The sequence below is a fragment of the Micromys minutus genome (genome assembly GCF_963924665.1).
Source record: "Micromys minutus genome assembly, chromosome: 9".
Taxonomy (NCBI): domain Eukaryota; kingdom Metazoa; phylum Chordata; class Mammalia; order Rodentia; family Muridae; genus Micromys; species Micromys minutus.
In genome coordinates this window covers 26,133,486-26,151,533 of record NC_137978.1, presented here as the reverse complement: position 1 = coordinate 26,151,533, position 18,048 = coordinate 26,133,486, and the positions used below count along the sequence as shown (strand labels likewise).

General features: G+C 48.6%; 1 protein-coding gene across 1 annotated transcript; it reads right to left on the bottom strand.

The window, feature by feature from the left end:
* Nucleotides 1–6,680: 6,680 nt before the first annotated feature.
* Nucleotides 6,681–10,657, bottom strand: PARS2 (prolyl-tRNA synthetase 2, mitochondrial). The gene is made up of 2 exons (XM_080920965.1): nt 10,633–10,657; nt 6,681–8,679 (listed from the first exon to the last, which is right to left on the bottom strand). The coding sequence occupies exon 2, from the start codon at nt 8,664–8,666 to the stop codon at nt 7,239–7,241; it is 1,428 nt and encodes a 475-aa protein (XP_080777091.1). The 5' UTR covers nt 8,667–8,679; nt 10,633–10,657; the 3' UTR covers nt 6,681–7,238.
* Nucleotides 10,658–18,048: the final 7,391 nt, after the last annotated feature.

The window sequence follows — 18,048 nt, the reverse complement described above, 5'->3', positions numbered from 1 at the left end:
CAGCCATGGGGAGGGGGAATGTCTTCGTTATTTCTGTGTTGTGAGACACTGTGACCAACCCAACTTACAGAAGAGTGTGTTGGGGCCTCAGTTCCATTGTGTTAGAGTCCACGACCATCATGGCAGAGAACATGGCAGATCACAAGGCAGAGAAAGATAACTGGAAATGGCTGGGCTTTCGAAACTAAAAAACCCCAGTGACACGTGTGATGGTTTGTATATGCTTGGTCATGGTGTCTTTTCACAGCAGTAAAACCCTAAGACAACACACTTTCTCCAACAAGGCCACTACCTCCTAGTCTTTCCCAAACAGTTCTACTACCTGCAGACCAGACATTGAAATACCTGATTCTGTGGTGACCATTCTCATCCCGACTACCCCAGGGAGAGCAGGCACCAAGAGCTGCGTTACTAGACTAGAGCCAGGTCTGCTGCTTGAAGCTCTTGTCAACTGTAAAATCTTCTCCTTGACATCGCTTGTAGCCTGTGCATGTGAGGCCTCAGTCCAGGAATGACATGTCCTCACTGAACAGCTCTCTTCAAATGCACTGTTTCACAGTCTGGTAGATTCACAATTGGGTGATTCTGTGTGACATCATTCAGGTGACATTATAACCTGGTGGGTGCTGCTGGCATTAAGAGGGCTGAGACTAGGCATACCTTTTGATTTCCTATGATGCATGCCACAAAAGGATGTTCATTAAACCAGAAAGAAAGGAATTTTTTTGGAAACAGTTTTTGTGCACCCTGAGGAGTACTGTGGAAATCTGAAGAAACTGCTTCATGAGCAAGATGTGGACCAGAAGCTTACCTACTGTCCCTCTGGCCACCATACCCATCCAAGGAAACACAGGAAACTCAAGCCTTGCCTGACTGTTTCGTTTTTGTTTTTTTGTTATGTATGCGGCAGGGAAGAGTTATGGGAATGGACACCTCCAGAGGAGGTGGGATGAAAGTAAAGCTGAGGCACATGCTCCCACATTGTCCCTGACTTGAAGGGACAGCCTTTCCCACCTTGTTCCTGGGACTCTCCTGGCAGAGCCCTCAGAATGCTGCCTTCCTAGACCTAGGGTGGAGGAAGGATGCCTGGTTGCCTCTGAGGATGTGGGTGACAATTAGAGCGATGAGAGGCACAAAGCCCCTAAACATTCAGCAGGCACACAGAGCAGGCCAAACGCTGCGTCCTGGCACTGCCAGTTCACTGAGTCCTATTAATCCTAACAGTCGCCCCCCAGCCTGTGGCCTCAGGATGGAGAAGAGGCAGCGTCAGAGCCTGGATCTGAACCACATCCCCTCCCCAGCACTGTCCTTTCTTGCTTCCTCATGTTTCCCTGCATTGTAAGCATCTGTCCTGTGTCCACACTGGCACGATAGGGTTGAAGAGCCACACGCAGCCTCTGACTTAGGGTAGTGCTGCTCAGTGGATGTAGTAAATCTGACTCTGGGCTGGCAACTGCCCCAAGGAAAAGAAATAGACACAACAAGCAAGTCTGTCCTCATCCTTAGCCAGAGCCCTGAGGCCTCTGCTTCCCTCTGCAGTCTCCAAAGCTTGTCTGTTCTTGTCATGGTTCAGTTATGCAGCAGGTGGTGCAGTAGCCAGGAGTCTGCTCTTCTGAGCCAGGCTGCTATCTCCTAGTTCCAGTCCCACGCTCCCCATTGGCCTGACTTGTCTGTTCTTTAGTTTCTTCTGCTACACAGGCATGTACCCTGAGGATTGAACATGCTAACCTAGTGGAAGCCATGGGACACAACTTAGAGCAAGTGTTTGATCTGTGAATGTTGATCCTTCCCACTCTCAGCCTCAGACGTTTGCACACTGTGTTCCTTTTTCCTGTTCCTCTCTACTGCCTAGCCTGCTGCTGTCCTACTGCCTCCTCCAGGCAGGCCTTCTGGCTGTGTAGGCCTGTACCCTTAGCACATGGCACAGCTCTAAATTACCTGATAGTTCATCCTTCTTTGTGGCCTGTGTCTAGGGCCCAAGCTGTACTTTTGTATGTGTCGGGTCTGGCAGTGCATCTGCTCGGCCTCTCAACAATCCACAAGCAGTCATGGGCTTGGGACTTCAGGGAACGGGGTCAGAGATTGAAGCCAACACCTATGGGGGACTTGGGCTGTAAAGTTAAAGGAGTGAGGCGAACAGTCAGAGAGAGTACGCTGGGACAGCAACTGCTGCCCTGACTGGAGAAAGTGGCCACTTACTGGAGCACATAGGCCAGGCCAGCAGCATTCTAGGTGCTTGGTGAATGAAGACCGGCTCCCCCAAGTCTCCCACACATCTGGGCAGCAAGCAATGTATGAAGATAGCATGGAGAGCTTAAGCACCTAGCCAATAAAAGTGGAACAGGACTTGAGCTCAGGGCCCTCCTGACTCCTTTAGAGGCAGCAGGACTGCCAAGACCTCTTGGTTCGCCTCGGTCCCCGGGCCTTTGCATCACTCATGCTAAGCTTATGGTATAGTGCTGTCTCCATACAGCGTTCCCAACCTGCTCGGTTAGAATGTCCTTTTCAGAACCCCAGCCAGAGCCTGCAACTACTGAACTCTGACAACAGGGCTCCCATTGGGTGTTTCTCTTTCATTCTTTCCTTCCATTCTGTCTCCTCCTTTAGCAATACAGATGTATTTATTACCTTACAGTTCTATGCCCAGAAATATGCCTTGGCTCAGCTGTTATCTCTGCTCCAGGATTTACAAAGCTGAAGTAAAAATGTTGGCCTTCCTAGGGATTCTAGAACCTGCTTCCAGGCTTGTTCTGGAGTTGGGAGAATACAGTTCACTGAGGTTGTAGAACTGGGGTATCCTTTGCCTTACTGACCCTCAGTGGGGCTGTCTTTCACTCCTGAGGGCCTCTCTCTGGTTTCTAGATCTCTGTAAGAGCTCAGTGGTATATCATGTTCTAAGTCCTGAGATTCCCTTGCCACACCTGATTCCAGCCAGTGAAAATTCTCAGCTTTTAAGGATTTGTGTGATTAGACTGTAAACATCCAGATAATCCTCCTATTTTAAGGTATATAGTTTTTCTAAAACTATTTTTAAAATTTAAATGGGCACATAGTAATTGGACATTCTAGAGAATGCAGTGTAACATTTCTGTACATGTACTTACTGTGTAGTGATAGCTCACACATACATCTTCTCTTTACATCTTGCAAACACTGAAAATCCTCTCCACTGGCCACTTAAAAATAATCAGTGAAGTGCCAACCAGAGTTGTCCCACTGCACTACAGAGCTTTAAAGTGACTCTTCCTGTCTAGCTGCATCTCTTTTTGTCCGCCATCCCCTGTCTTCCTTCCTTTGGCACCATTTCCAGATTCTGGTAACTACTATCCTGTTCTTCATGTCTTTGAAATGTACATGATGCTCGGCCCTGTTTGTGAGAAGAGCCCCAGCAGAAGCTCCTGCCTTGCAGATGGGAAGCGCTGTTACCACTACCTGGTGTGCGCCTTGCCAGCCCTGCAGTTTTATTAGCTGAGGGCAGTTAAACTCAACCAGGGAGCTTGTTAGCAATCTGGCAAGCTACTGGTTCAATGGCTGGGCATGAGGTTCCTGCTCTAGAATTCTGCCTCAACGCTGGAAGCAAAAACATGCCACCCTTTTCTGAAGGCCCACCGTGTGTCCCCTGTAACCTGTATGCAAAGTATCACCTAATGTAAGGGCAGTTGCCACTTACCATGCGCCTGTAATGGCCCAGGCACTGTCCCCATTTTACCCACAAGGACTGAGGTAGGAAGTCCCTTTCAGAGTCATACAGCTAATAAGTAGCCCATACACTCTTTGTCCATCTGGATTCTCGCACTAAAAGGTGAACCACTGTTTTAAATTAAGTACCTTTAAAAATACTATTTACGTTTACAATAATAGCTAAAATTATTTTCCCATTCTTTCCCCAATAAAACAAGGCCCTTGGAACCAAATAATCCAGTAAAATCATACTGGCATCTTAATATAGAAATGGGCTGTAGGAACTCTGAAGAGGCTTGGTATCCAAGTAGTTAAGAAAGGGAGCAATTTCAACGTGTCTCTGCAGTTCTTTTACTGGAGGGTCCGCTGGTGTTTCTTCCATTAAAACACAGAATATTAATGGAGCCCCTGATTTACATTCTTGGCTGATTTACATGACGGGTTTGTTCTGTACCAAGCTTTGTCCCTAAGTATTAATTCAGCTATTTCCCAGTCAATTGCCTTTAGACCTCCCCAAGGAATGAGCAGTGATATTTCAGCCTGCACTGAATTATCCAGCCAGCATCTCCAGTCCATTGGTTTATAGCAAGAGGTAAAATCCTTGGGTTCAGAAATATATAAGCTGTGGGTTTGAATGTCCCAAGATGAAGCATTCTGTTGGTGCCCTGTTTGTTTGACTCTCCCAGGAAAGCTGTAAGGCTATGATCTAGGTCTTAGGATAATGTGGCAGAGCCACACTGGGGGATTTCCTAAGTTGTGGGAATGCATCCTTAGGGGGAAAGAGAAGGGTTTCTTAACTGCACAGTAAAAGTTAGTGTTTCACACAAGTGGTTCTGCCAAGCCAATATTGCCCTACGAGGAGGCTGCCATTCCTCCAAGCATCTTACCAAGGAGGTACAATAGGACAAATTGTCTTAAGTCACAACTCTTAGAAGTGCTCAATCTAGGATTATGCCTCTTCAGATCTCTCACTAAGTCTGCTCACCAAGTCACACTGGCCCTGGCCACCCGAACACTAGCTTAGTGATCCTGTGATCCCAATGGCTAACATTCAAGCCTGACCAGGATGGTTCTGTGCTTTGCTCTGAGACAGAGAACGGGTACCAGTCTTAGCAGCCTGTGAGGCTTTAACAACTCAATGGCTGACCTGCTACTTACCAGTCAGATGGTATGAGACACTTTGTCCCAACTCCAGGCTGTTTCCCATCTGTAAACCAAGTGCTAGAGAAGTTTCTACCTCAGCATGTGGGGATGTGTGGAACCGCAGCTCAGTAGTACATTGGTATGTGTGCAAGCCCCTGGTTCAACTCCTGTACTAAAATGAATAAAACACCTGTGTGTATTTGTTGGTGACAAGGGTCCCAGGCTGTCTCAGGTTTGTTGTGAAGCAAAGGATAACCTTGGGCTTCTTATTCTGCTTCCATATGCTGGGATTACAGACATCACACCGCCATGCCTGGTTCATGCAGTGCTGAGGACCAATCCCAGGACTCCATGCAAGTACTCTACCAACTGAGCTATCTCTCAGCTCCTATGTGCATGAATTTAAATTCCTCACAATAATTAGATAGGCAAAGATTTTGTTTATTGAAGCCACTTTTCTTAGGCAGAAGTCAAGCAATGTAGTAAGAAAGGCACAGTGTAGGCCTATTATCTGAATTCTAGCTGTAATCCTCAGTAGTCATGTGTCCATAAATATTTGGTTAAATGGAGCCACAGGTTCCTCATCTATAAAATCTAACAGCACTGGCCTTGCATAGTGTTATGGTCTGGAAGCAGCATTCAAAGGTGCCACACAGTAGTGGCACAAGGGAGACCCACAGTAAACGATATCATTAAAAGCAGAGGGCTGACATCAGCTTGATGCCCACTGAAATCACACAAATAAAGAACTACAGTGTGGGATGGAGGGAGGAGATGGTCTTACTCCAGCAGCTCTTGGTTCTGATGGCAACCAGAATCTTCTGGAGGCTTTAATCTGTATGGTGCTAGGCAACAGCCCCACTGGAATCAGCTATGTGAAGGACTCAGGGATCCCAACTGCAGTAAACTAAGTCTCTATCATGTAACCTGACCCAGCCTTGCTCTCAGAACTCCAAGTTTTACAAAGGTACATCACTTCTCATGTCTCGGAGACCAAAATACCCCAAAGAAATGACCCAAAGAGGCAGTATTTGGGTTTCAGGTCAGTCACATGGACCCTTGCGTTTGGTTGCAGGAGCTGTGGCTGGAGGTGGCTGGTCACTTGATGTTTGGCCAGAAGCATGAGGGGAATGCAGGTGCTTGGCCCACTTTCTCCTAAGCCAGTCTAGCTGCTGTGATTCTGCAGTAACTCCACCTCAAACACACACTGTCGAGTTTCCCAGCGCATATATCTGCCAAGCCCTAATGGCTCCCAGGATCAGCTTTGGAGCCCAGAGACCTTTTTGTGATGATTTACCTTCACTGGCAAGTTGTTTGGATTTAGGGTCATGTAGATTTATGAGGCTCACCTCTGGATGTGTCTGTGAGAACTCAGCTCATCCAGAGTGTTACTGTTCCGTGGACCGGGGAGCTGCACATGTGGAGGTCACAGGGCTCAGGATGGAAAGCCTGCCGTCTTTCTCAACTGGACACTGGAGCAATGAACGGAGCACATTGCTGTGGAACCCAGCCCCCTCTCCCAGTTTCTCACAGAATCCAGTCAGCTTTCAACCAGTTACTCCTGTTGTAGCAACCGGTATTCAACTCTGAACCTACAACAAGGTTACTGTGGGGCTGGGACATGCTGTTCCTGATGTCTGGAAGAAACTCTTTAAAGTATTTCCTGCCCCATTCAGTGAGGCAGAGGAAGAACTGGGTGTACTGCTGAAACTGGTGTTATCTTTGGTTCAAGTTAACACACACACACACACACACACACACACACACACACAGTTCACCCCAAAGGCTTGACTTTATTCAATCAACAGAACATGATCTCAGTGCTGAAGTGACCCAGTAGGGTCAAGTATCTGGAGGTAGCTTTGGGCCATCCGGCAGTGATGACAACTTCTGGGGAAGCTTAGGGCATGAGCAACCAGACCCATGTGTCTTGTGCGGCCGCTCAGTGAGAGCCCTAGAACCTTACAGACAACTCCGTCTCCATGTCCAGATGGGAATCCCAGGTCCCAGCAGGGGTGTGTCAAGTCACCAGTGAATCAGCAGCAGACAGGTTCCTGACTCTGCAACTCAGGGTTTCTCAGTGGAGAAGGGCCACTAGCCCTGCTCTCTGGAAGCATGGCCCCAGCTTCCAACCATTTTCATCTTACAGCCAGAAACTCAGCTCAAGGGAAAGTGACCTGGGTCTCTGTCCCCTTCAGCCCTTCTATCAGAAGTGACTACATGTAAAAGGAATGGCATATGGTAGCACAACCAGCCCAGCGAGGACCGAGTCAATGACTGACTACAAATCATCACAGGCGAGGAGTAGGTTTTCCTAACATGCTCTCCTTCCATGAGAAGCCATTTCTGGAGAGAAGTGGAGGGAACTACAGTGCTACAGTGGACACCAAGCCAGGGCAGGTGTGGTTGGGCACTCAGACAACATGCACACCAGTCAGCAGTTCCATGACTCCCTCTTTGGTGAGGAAGACCACCTTACCAGTGTTCTGGGACCAAACCTCGAAGTGTGCAGGGTCCTCCAAGGCCCTCTTGCCCACGATGATTACAAACGGGTAGCCAAGCTTGTTGGCATCTTTCAGTCTGTTTCCAATGGTCAGGTGGGTCCTGTCATCCAGCAGGACCTCCCCTCGGAGCTGAGGCACGGCTTCTGTGACATCATCATAGAATTGCTCCACAATCTCTGTGGCTGCTGCCTCCTTGCTGCCCTTCTTAGGGGGGATGACGCAGACTTGGTAAGGAGCCAGGAGGCTGGGCCAGCGGATGCAGTCTTCTGTAGAGAGAACTTCGATGGCAGCAGCCAGGATCCGAGTGACTCCCAGGCCGTAGCACCCCATTTCAGCAAGCACAGACTCACCGTGGGCATTGGTAAAGTGGGCATTGAAAATGGAAGAGTACTTAGTACCGAGGTAGAATGTGTGCCCCACCTCAATGCCTTTGGTTTCTGTCAGTGGACCTTGGCAGTCAGGGCAGATTTTTTTCGACAAGTCTAGTATCTCTGAGTTGGCTGAGAAGTGGCAGCTGGGGCAGACCACAAGCTGGTCCTCTCCAATGTTCACTGGTAGCTGGAATTCATGGGACATTGTGCCCCCGATGCTGCCCACATCTGCCCTGGCCTTCATGCATCGCAACCCCAGCCTGTCGAACAGCCTACAGTAAGCATCACACACCAGGCCATAGGTCTCCTGGGCAGCCTCAGTGGAGGAGTCAAAGGTGTACATATCCTTCATATAGAACTCCCGGCCACGGAGGAGACCAAAACGAGGCCGAGGCTCATCCCGAAACTTCCTTGTGACCTGGTACAGCAGTAAGGGAAGCTGCTTGTACGACAGTTTCTTCTGGGAGGCAACCAGGGCTGTAACTGCTTCCTCATGGGTTGGTCCCAAGCAGTACTCTTTGCCGTGCCTGTCTCTCAGTCTCAGCAGCTCCCTGCCCATCAGGTCCCAGCGGCTGGTGGCCCGCCACAGCTCAGCTGGGCTGAGGCTGGGCATGTTGATTTTCTGCCCACCGATGGCCTGCATCTCCTGGTCTATCACCCGCACCAGCTTCTCCATGGCGCGAACTGTGTAGGGCATGAGGTGGTAACAGCCAGGGCTCGCTGTCAGGATCAGGCCCACCTGCTGCATCAGCCGCTGACTCTTACAGGTCAGGTCGCTAGCTTTGCCCTCCAGAGAAAGCACCTGGTCTTCCCGAAGGTTCTGAGGCTGGAAAATGCGGGATAATACCAAGCGCTGCCCTCTCCCTGGTGCACAGTGGTAACACTTGTGGAGCATGTACCTGGAGTGACGGAGGCTGCAGGCAGCCGAGGCAGACAGTGTTCTGCATCTTGTCAGCAAACCTTCCATGGCACCCTGGTACCTGGAGAAAAACGAGTCATGGGGGGGATGATGGTTAACTGGGTTCAAAGCACTGGTTCCAAGAAATTAACTGGGTTTTCAGCATGAGATCCAACATGTGGATCCTTCTACGTCTGTTAGCCCAGCAGATCACAGTACCCCTTAAAGAAACTCATCCGGGTATAGTGGCACATGCCTTTGATCCCAGTACTCCTGCACCTGGGAGGCTGAGACAGGCAGATCTCTGGGTCTGAGGCTAGTCTGGTACAGTGAGCTCCAGGACAGTAAGAGCCATGTGGAGACCCTTTATGAAAAACCGAACAAACACAAAAAAATCAATAGCAACAGTAACAATAACAGAAATCATATTCTTCTGATTATGAAAACGTCAACAGCCTACTGCGACACAGCATCCAGTGGCACATGCACAGGCTGTAGATTAGGCAGCCTGGGTTCTAAACCAGCTTCCCACTGGCCACTTCTTGCAGCCTGGCACATCTGGGCCTACCCCTGTGTGCTAAACTTTCATCATGAAATGATATACCTACCAGATTTGCTTTGTGCATTTACTGTGGGAATTTTTTAAAGACAGGAAAAATTCTTACAACAGTTTTTGGAACATGCTATGTGCTTGGTGAATGTTGGATAGTGCTACTATTTTCGGATGCTGGGGAAAGGCTCTGAAACAAAGCAACTGGAATCTCACAGGCAACAGCTGACGACTGCAACTCCTTGTCTCGATCCCCACTAAGTCAACATTGCTAGACACTCTGGCACATCCTCTAATCCCAGCACTTGGAAGCCAGGGGTAGGAGGATCAGTACAAGTTCAAGGCTAGGTTTGCACATCTGAGTTCCAGAACATTTGGGGAAATGAAGATCTGCCTCAACAAAAAAAAGGTCACTGTTGTTTCAACTGTCCTTCTCCCCACACAGTCCTGGTCAGTCTGTATCTTCACTGTCCAAACCGTCTGTAGAACTTCTGACCTACATATTCCCCCATCTTTGGAGAACACAGTAGACAGTTATTTGACACTTGGTGAGCCAAAATCTCTTTAGACAATGGTGGCCCTGCAGGTTTGAGTATCATCCTGCAAAGCACCCTCTGGCCAAACCAGAAACCTGCCCTCATCTACTCTGCCCCACAGTACTGTAGCATTCTTTGGTCCTCTGGTCCTGCCTATCTGCCTGCTCTCCCTGACCAGCCTGCACCTCAGTCTAAGCTACCATCATCGTTGACTCGGCCTGTTAAGACAGCCTTCTCTTGGTCTCCTTGTATTCCACTTTCTACTTTTCAAAACACTGACAGCAGTAATAACAGTTTCCTGATGCCTTAGGAGTGTAGCGCAGATCCCACCAGTGAGATGCCTTTCCCTTTCCCGTTCCAGGTATACACAGCCCATAAACACACGATCCAGTCAGGAAAGCTGCACACAAAACGCTTACAATACCCGGTGCCTTAAAGGTTTATGTATTATTATGATGCCCAATTCATGGGCTCTGAGATGAATAAGTCATTTTGTAAAAGGCGCAGGGCCATTCTGGAATGCGGGAATTTGCCTACAAATACCACCAACGTTAGCGCAGCACAAAACAGCAATGAAAGTTTAAACCCCGCTCTAAACTGTCTTGGCCTTTACGAGGGATGAGCATACTTTGGTCACTTCATCCCTAAGGCGGCTGAGCCACCAGGTCATCCAGAGATCATTCCAAAATAGGCCCTTCTAGGAACTCTGTGACTCCTAAGGGCCACGCGAGGATGACTAGGAAGTGTTGCCCTCAAACAGCGGGGGTGGGGATGGGGAAAGGTGAGCAGCGACCAAGCATACGACTATCCAATCGCCTGTGGTTGTGACTGACAGGATGCACACGAGAGAGCAGACATTAGATCGTGGATGCGCGTGCCCGGAAACTGTCCCAAGATTCGCCGGGCCCTCCCTAGTCTCCCTTCAAGTCCAGCAGCCACCCATGCTCACCAGCAGCACTCTATACCAGGCCGGCCGCTCGTCAGCCACACAAAGCCAATGCGCCTGCGCGGGCTTGGCCCGAGCCTCGCCCCCTGTATTTCTCACCAATCGAAAAGCCGCACTCACGGGAGGGGGCGGGATGTTCTGGGTCCACACCTTCTGCAGGGAGGCGTGAGAGGTTTTCCGGAAAGTAAGCCAAAGAGCCTCGCTCTCCCGCCAAGATCATAGATTGGCCTGGGTAGCCGAGCGTCGATCACGGTTCCGGAAGTGCCCTCTAGGAATTAGCAAGGTGCAACTCTATGATCAAGTCCTACTCTTAAGGATTTGAGTCTTTTTCTTTTTCTTTTTTTTAACTGCCGGCGGCTAGGCCCTGTCTTATTCTTAGAAGAGAACAGGACAACACAAGGAAGCTATGTTTCAAATCTCTATTCGGAGATTGGGGAGATGGCTCTGCGGTTAAGAGCACTGACTGCTCTTCTTAAAGGTCCCGAGTTCAATTCCCAGCAACCACATGGTGCCTCACAAGCGTCTGTAATGGAACACGATGCCCTCTTCGGTGTGTCTTAAGACAGAGACGGTGTACTCATATCCATAAAACAAGATAATAAGTTCTTTAAAAAAAGAAATCGACTCTATAACTAAACAGGCTACAATTTAAATGATTGCAAAACAGTTGCAGAAAGTCACCTGTATTATAATACCCAAGGAAGTCTATAATACCCAAGGAAGTCTCTTCTGTTTTTAAATTTATGAAGCAGAGATGGGGTTTAATAAAGACATTTTAATATAGGCTTAAACACTTAAGAGAGAGGAGCTCAGCAACTGGAGACACGGATGTAGGCCTCTCAAAGGAGAATCTCCCTGAGTCTTGACGACACGAAGCTACTGTGCTGGTTAAGAGTCACGGCTGCGCTTCAGAGAACCAGTCTCCTGTTCTGAGCACTCACTTCAGACAGCTTACAATCATTGTAACCCCAGCTCAGGGAAATACAAAGCCTTCTGACCACTGAGGATACCACTCCCGCACACCCTCACCTAAATGAAACTGAGTCTTTTCTCCATTCACAAGAAGTACATGTTTTACATAAGTGTGTCGTGTGGTGTGAGTTCTTGCTCGTCTGTATGTGTGTAAGTACACATATGCATGTGTGAAGTAGTGTGTAAAGGCCCAAGGCTGACAGAGGTGTTTCATCCATCTCCACAGAAGGCTCTGAAACACCCCCTTCATGTTTTCATGGCCCCTCTTTACCCCAGCCCTCACAAAATAGGTTATGAATAATTGCATTGTACAAACTACTATTGCAGCTATGGGAAAGAAGAGGAGGAAAACAACTCCCAGCATTAACTTTAGAAGTGAGGCCTGTAAGCTGATACGTTGAAACTTAGCAGAGCAAGTGTCTTAGTCGGTTTTTGGTGGCTGTGATAAAGACCTCGACCAAAAGCAACTTGAGAAGGATTGTAGGAGGGTGACCAGAAGGGGGCCAGTGAGCAGGATGTAAAAATATATCTATACCTATCTCTGCATTCCTTCTGGGCATGCAGACTCCACTGAGAAAGTGCTGGACACCAGACCAGAGCTGCAATTGTTATGTAGATCATCCCTGAAGCAAGCAAGGTTGCTGAAGTGGGGCGAGCCCAGGCATGGCTACCTCAAAGTCTCCCCCAGGATGAGTTAAAGGGACAGGCCTACAAGAAAGCTACTAGACAACCTGGCGAGGGAGGGTAGTGGATAGACAGGATCCTCATAGCCTTGGTGGAGGAAGACACATGGCTTGCACACGAGAGAGAGAGAGAGAGAGAGAGAGAGAGAGAGAGAGAGAGAGAGAGAGAGAGAGAGAGCACATGGCAGTAATGTCTGTCAGCCTGCTTAGAGTGTCCAGGCTGAGCTGACTGGTCCTGACTTGTTCTGTTTCTAAGAGCCACTCTGGGTCTCTGCAGCCCAGCTCTATGTGAGGGCTCTTCCTCGGGGACTGTGGTTCCACAGGTTTTACTGGGGCCAATATTCCTCCTACTGGGAGAGAATTCATGAACAATTTCTTGGGACCTATGTAGCCCTTTATTCTCCCTCTGCCCACACACGGCTATGACCTCTCCAATGTGGAAACCCAGGTAGTGTTCTCTGTACCCTGAAGCATTCATTACTTCTCAATTAGCAGTTCCCAGGCTGAAGAGCCCAGGGGTCTGGAGAGGCCTAATGACCCGTAGTAGTGTTTGTACCATCCCACACCTTCCTGGCACTTAACAACAGTCACTAATTAAAGTTCATGAGCCCCTTGGGAAGCAGAACAGCATGCTGTGGTGATCTGTGAGTGCATGTGAGCTTCTGCAGCCTGGAATGGGGACCTGTGAGGAGTGCAGGGCGGCAGACACCCAGTGTGTATCTGTCATGCTGGCGAGCTTCCTGGGAGACATTTCAATCAATTAATAGTAACTTATTAGATGCTTTGATTTATAGCACGCATTGCTAGTTTAGCCCCACAAGTTAGAAAAGTTCACTTTTTTGTTTGTTTGTTTTTGTTTGTGCTAGTTATCAATACGTAAAGTGAAAGAAAGGAGCAGCTTGCTTCGGTCCACATACCTGGGCGCCACCATGCCTCAGTGGCTTTCCCTGGACACGCTTGGATCCTCTTGAGGGCCACAGGTTTGCCTGGTTTGTAGCTTAACATATCAACCAATAGAGGAAGGGACAGCTTGTCTACCCCTAGGATGGCAAGTTTCTCTGACACAAGAGACATCCCTCCATCCATGGCCCATGACCTCACACCAGGAGGGACTCTAAACATGGGTGGAAGTTCATGAGAGATAAAGTCCCTGCCAGCCACCGCAGCCCAGAGCTTCCCAGGATTTAAAAAGGAGGGCACTTGTAATGACTTCAGATGTGATGTTCAAGCATCAGACAAAACTTTAAACGGAAGGCGCTGTGAGAACAGTGGCCGAAATCTATTCAGATCATTCTTTTGTATGTCCATCTGTGTAACTAGGTAATGTAATTAAGTGTGATCATGTCTGGAAAGTGGTTGAAGGACACTGGTACCCAGGGCTTAACAGAATCTTACTGACAGCTAATACGCCAGTGTGGCTCCACCTGTTGTTTTCCTGGCTGACAGCTCCACTCCCCACGCACAAAATTCACTCCTCCACTTCCTCAGGCCTTTGCCTAAGCATCCCTTTTCAGTCAGGGCATCCTCTTCCCTGCTGAAGTCCACACCGACCCACGGCATCGGCCGTTTGCCTTCCTCTTCAGAGTTCTCTCTAGGACTTGTCACCATTTAACACAGTAGAGACTTTTGCAGTTTGGTGGTTCTTCCCCTACCTTCCTCTCCACAGAACACGAGGTACAGTACTGCCTGTCCCAGGAGGCACCAAACATCCTCCTTCAATAGCTAAACAGTACACTAAGTACACTTAAGGCTCTGCAGGCCAGATGGCATTTTTCATAACTATTAGATCACTATCTAAGAAAAGTAGTCATAGGAATATGTAAGCAAATAGGCGTGGCTGTGTTTTAATAAAACTTTATTTAAAAAAAATAACTGGTGGCAAGCCAATTAGGTTATAGCTTACCCATCCACTGGACTAGATCATTGTGTGACACATTATAAATGCTCAATAAAACTTTGCTGAGTGAATTAAACAGCGAATAAAAGAGTGAGTGAACAGGAGGCAAGTGTGTTACACGCATAGCTGGTTTTCAATAAATACTCCAGTACCCCTTCCTTCCTGCTTGGCACTTGGGAAATTTAACAGGATAGGTTATGATAGAGAGAGAGGTGCTAAGAAAGTGCTGTGTGAGGAATGAAATGGTGGGGGTCCCTCTGAGAAGAGAGGATTTGCAGGGGCATCTGCAGACGGGTTCTCCAGGGAAACAGACTGTGTGTGTGTGTGTGTGTGTGTGTGTGTGTGTGTGTGTGTGTGTGTGAGAGAGAGAGAGAGAGAGAGAGAGAGAGAGAGAGAGAGAGAGAGACTTGAGCACAGTTGGCTCAGATGATTATAGGAGCCTGTATGCTCAAGACCTGTGGACTGGGCCAGCAAGAGTAGCTGGTGCTGCAGTTGGAGTCCAAAGGCCTTGCTAAAGGGAGGTCAGTCTTTGTTCAACTTCAACTGAACAATGCTACACAGATTGGAAAGCCGTCCACTCTACTGAGAGCCAACGGGTATAAACACTACTCTCCTCTAAAAGTAGTCTCACAGAAACATCCGGAATAGTGTCTGACCAAATATCAGGGCTCTCTGCTTATCAAAGTTCATAGGTGCTAATATCACAAAATGCTCGAGACTGGGTAATTTCTAATTGTGCTTTTAAAGATTTATCTTTGAGGTTTATTTTATTTTTGATTGTGTGCCTATGTGTCTGGATGTCATTATGGGAAGATGGGTACAGAGGCAGAGGTGTCAAATCCCCCATGGAGCTGGAGTTTCAGGAAGTTGCTCAGTGTGGGAGCTGGGAACCGAACTCAGGCCCTCTGCAAGAGCAGTACGTGCTTTTGCCTGTGAAGCCATTTCTCTGTTTCTGGGATTATTTATTTACGTGTGTGTATGCATCTGTGAGTCTCCTTGGAGGCTAGAGACCACCTGGAGTGGGAGTTACAGTCATTCTGAGCCACCGCAGGTGGGTGCTGGGAACCAGACTCAGTCCTCTGGAAGATCAATTAGTCTTAACTGCCGAGTCATCTCTGCAGCCCCAGAGACTGGGCAATTTCTAAAGAGCAGAGATGTGTGCCTTACATTCCAGGGGCTGGGAAGTCCAGTGTCCAAGTACTGGAACTTGATTCTGGGGAAGCATATTTTTCTTGTCATTGTGACCAAATTTCTGACAGATGCTAGTATGTCCTGCAAGCCAGCTCAAGTATCTATCCCCGAGGTGCCCAACCCATTCACTTATTATTTTAGTCCTTCAGGGAGGTGAAGGCAGAGTTGGATAGCTCAGTCTATGTGAGCATGCAATGCCATTGGCTCGGGCTTCCCTTGGCAGAAGGGCAGCAGACAGCACAGGCCAAATGGGAACCCAGGATAACCCACAGATTCACCCCTCATGACCTACTTCCACCATCCATGTCTCACCTAAAAGTTCCTTCAAAACAGCACCACAGACTGAGGACCCGGTGTTAAAATGAAAGGAGCCTGGCCTTGGGTCAGGGTATTCAGCTTAATCTTTGCGGCCTGTGTAGACCACAAATGTTCCCCAAACTATCAGGCTTTCTGCAAGGAATGTGGCAAGCAGCACTCTCTAAACACAGCCCCACCTCCTCCAAGACTCCCGTCTACCAAATACTTGCTTTCCAGGCTACCTGCACAGGACTGAGAGCAGGGGGCGGGGGTGGGTGTCTAGCTGGGGATGGGGGTGGGAGTAGCTGTCAGGGGTTGAGAATAGATTTAGAACAGGTGTGAACTGTGAACTCCCTCCCCCATGTGAGCAGCGGGGTGTGGCAAAAGCCAAAAGAGCTAACTTTCTGTTCTCCTCAGCAAGCCTGCCAGTGAACTGGGGGGAATGGGGGTAGTTGCCGGAAGCTCGTGGATCCACATTTCCGGGGATCTGTTTCCATCTGCTCATTTTACTGGTGAGCTGCGAAGTGCTAAACTTCATTACCCTCCCTTCTCTAAACAAGAGGAAAAAAGTTAACAGCCTGAAGAGAGATTTCACTCCCGGCAACAGCCACTACCATCCTGCAGGGGGCTCCCTCGGGGGCTGCCTAGGGATGGAGAGAAGCCCGGCTCTGCACAGCTTTTAGCTGTTCCCACCTTCACTGTGAGCACACTGGCTAGGGCTGGAGGCTGGAAGAGTCTGCTGGAGGCTCCTTGGCTTTTTATGCTCCTGTGGCCCCAGAAAACGAACTCAAATTGGGGGGGGGGGGAGTTTCAGAAAAGAGTTCAACTCAATAAAAGGCTATACCTGTTGGAAAAATGAATTTAATTTTTTTTCTTGTGGATTTCTTGCTTTCTTTTCTTTTTTAAATTTACTTCTTCTTTCATGTTTTTAGTTTTCCAGGCGGGCTATCAGTCTATAGAACTGGATCTCACTATGTAGCCCAGGCTGGCCTTGATCTCAGGCAGCCCTGATTCAGCCTAATTATGAGCCCTAAACCCTGTCCATCAGTTAATTCTTTTGTGATGTGGCAATCTGCCTGACTGCTGTATGCAACTCTTTACAGACTCCTTCAGAGAATACACATGCTTGGGAGTCTTGCTTTAGATGGGAGGTGAGGGAGGATGGGAACTAAGGTTTTTTACAACTCTTAGATCTTTGAAACAGAATCCTGCCCACTTTTATAACTTTGACATCCGATGCTCAGGCCTCTTGCACAGAAGCTCCCAGATGCTTAGTGGCTGTGAGACCCAGGAGAGGCAGGTGCAAGGCCTGTAGGCTCTTGTGGTTTCATCTGCATGTCAGTTGTCCTCCCAGCCACCCAGTGGGCAGAGGATCCTGCCAGGGCCTGCTCAGGCTCCTGAGGACAACCTGGGGAGCCTTTCAATGACATCCTGAGGTCTTCAGAAGCTTTGTAGACCTTAAATCCTGAAGGTGACCCGTGAGATCTTTCCTCATTTCTGTATCGGGTCTAGATTGTTACCGCTCTGAAGGCAAGGCAAACTCAGGTCCCAAACTTGTTGTGGAGTTTGGTAATTTGTCTGGCATTTGGCCTGTGCTTGCTAAGTGTTTGATGAGAGAAGAAATGGAGGAACAGGGGGTTCTTCTGGCTTTGACTGGAGTAAACCTGACAAGGCAACATCTCCAAAAGGACTTGAACAGGGAGGCAGTTTTGAGCTTGGCCTTGGACAAGTCTTTGGGCCTCAGTTTTCTATTCATGGAATTGGGGAGTTGGCATGATGCCGGGCAGCAGGAGGTTCAACAGCAGTGATTCTGGCTGAACTTTAGACCTCAAGGGTTCCTGGGCCATAGTCCCAGCCACAACTTCCATGAATATCTTGCAGTGGGGCACAGTTAGGATCAAGTCTCCATATTGAAAAAGGTGGGGTTCATGAGAGATGGAAGAGAGCAAAGGACTTCCTGGGTGAGGTGCCTCTGAGCTGAGCACTCGGGATAGAAATCACTGGGTAAGCCAGAAATGAAATAAGATGTGAAAAGGCGAGGGGTTAGACAGTTTGGGAGCAGAGTTGGGACAGTCAGGCTCAAAGTGCACCAGGAAAGCCTAACTCTGACCAAAGATGACATATCTGTGAGCCTAAGGCTGAGGGCCTGGGGGTGGGGTGGTGACTGGCCCAGGAATGGGGCTTATCTAGCTCTTCATTTGTCTGGGACCTAGTTCACGTCTGTATGTTGTCATGAATTAAGGATGTAATGCTACCTATGTATAGCACATTGTGGGCAGCCCAGGAAATAGCTCCTTTACTTCATGGACTTTGTGTTAATGTGCAGAGAGTAGGCGTGTGCTGACCACTTATACAGTGTGTGGATGAAGTTGCCAGAAA

Coding starts and splice junctions, on each gene's coding strand:
- PARS2 (XM_080920965.1), bottom strand. CDS start 8,666: ATGGAAGGTTTGCTGACAAGATGCAGAACACTGTCTGCCTCGGCTGCC.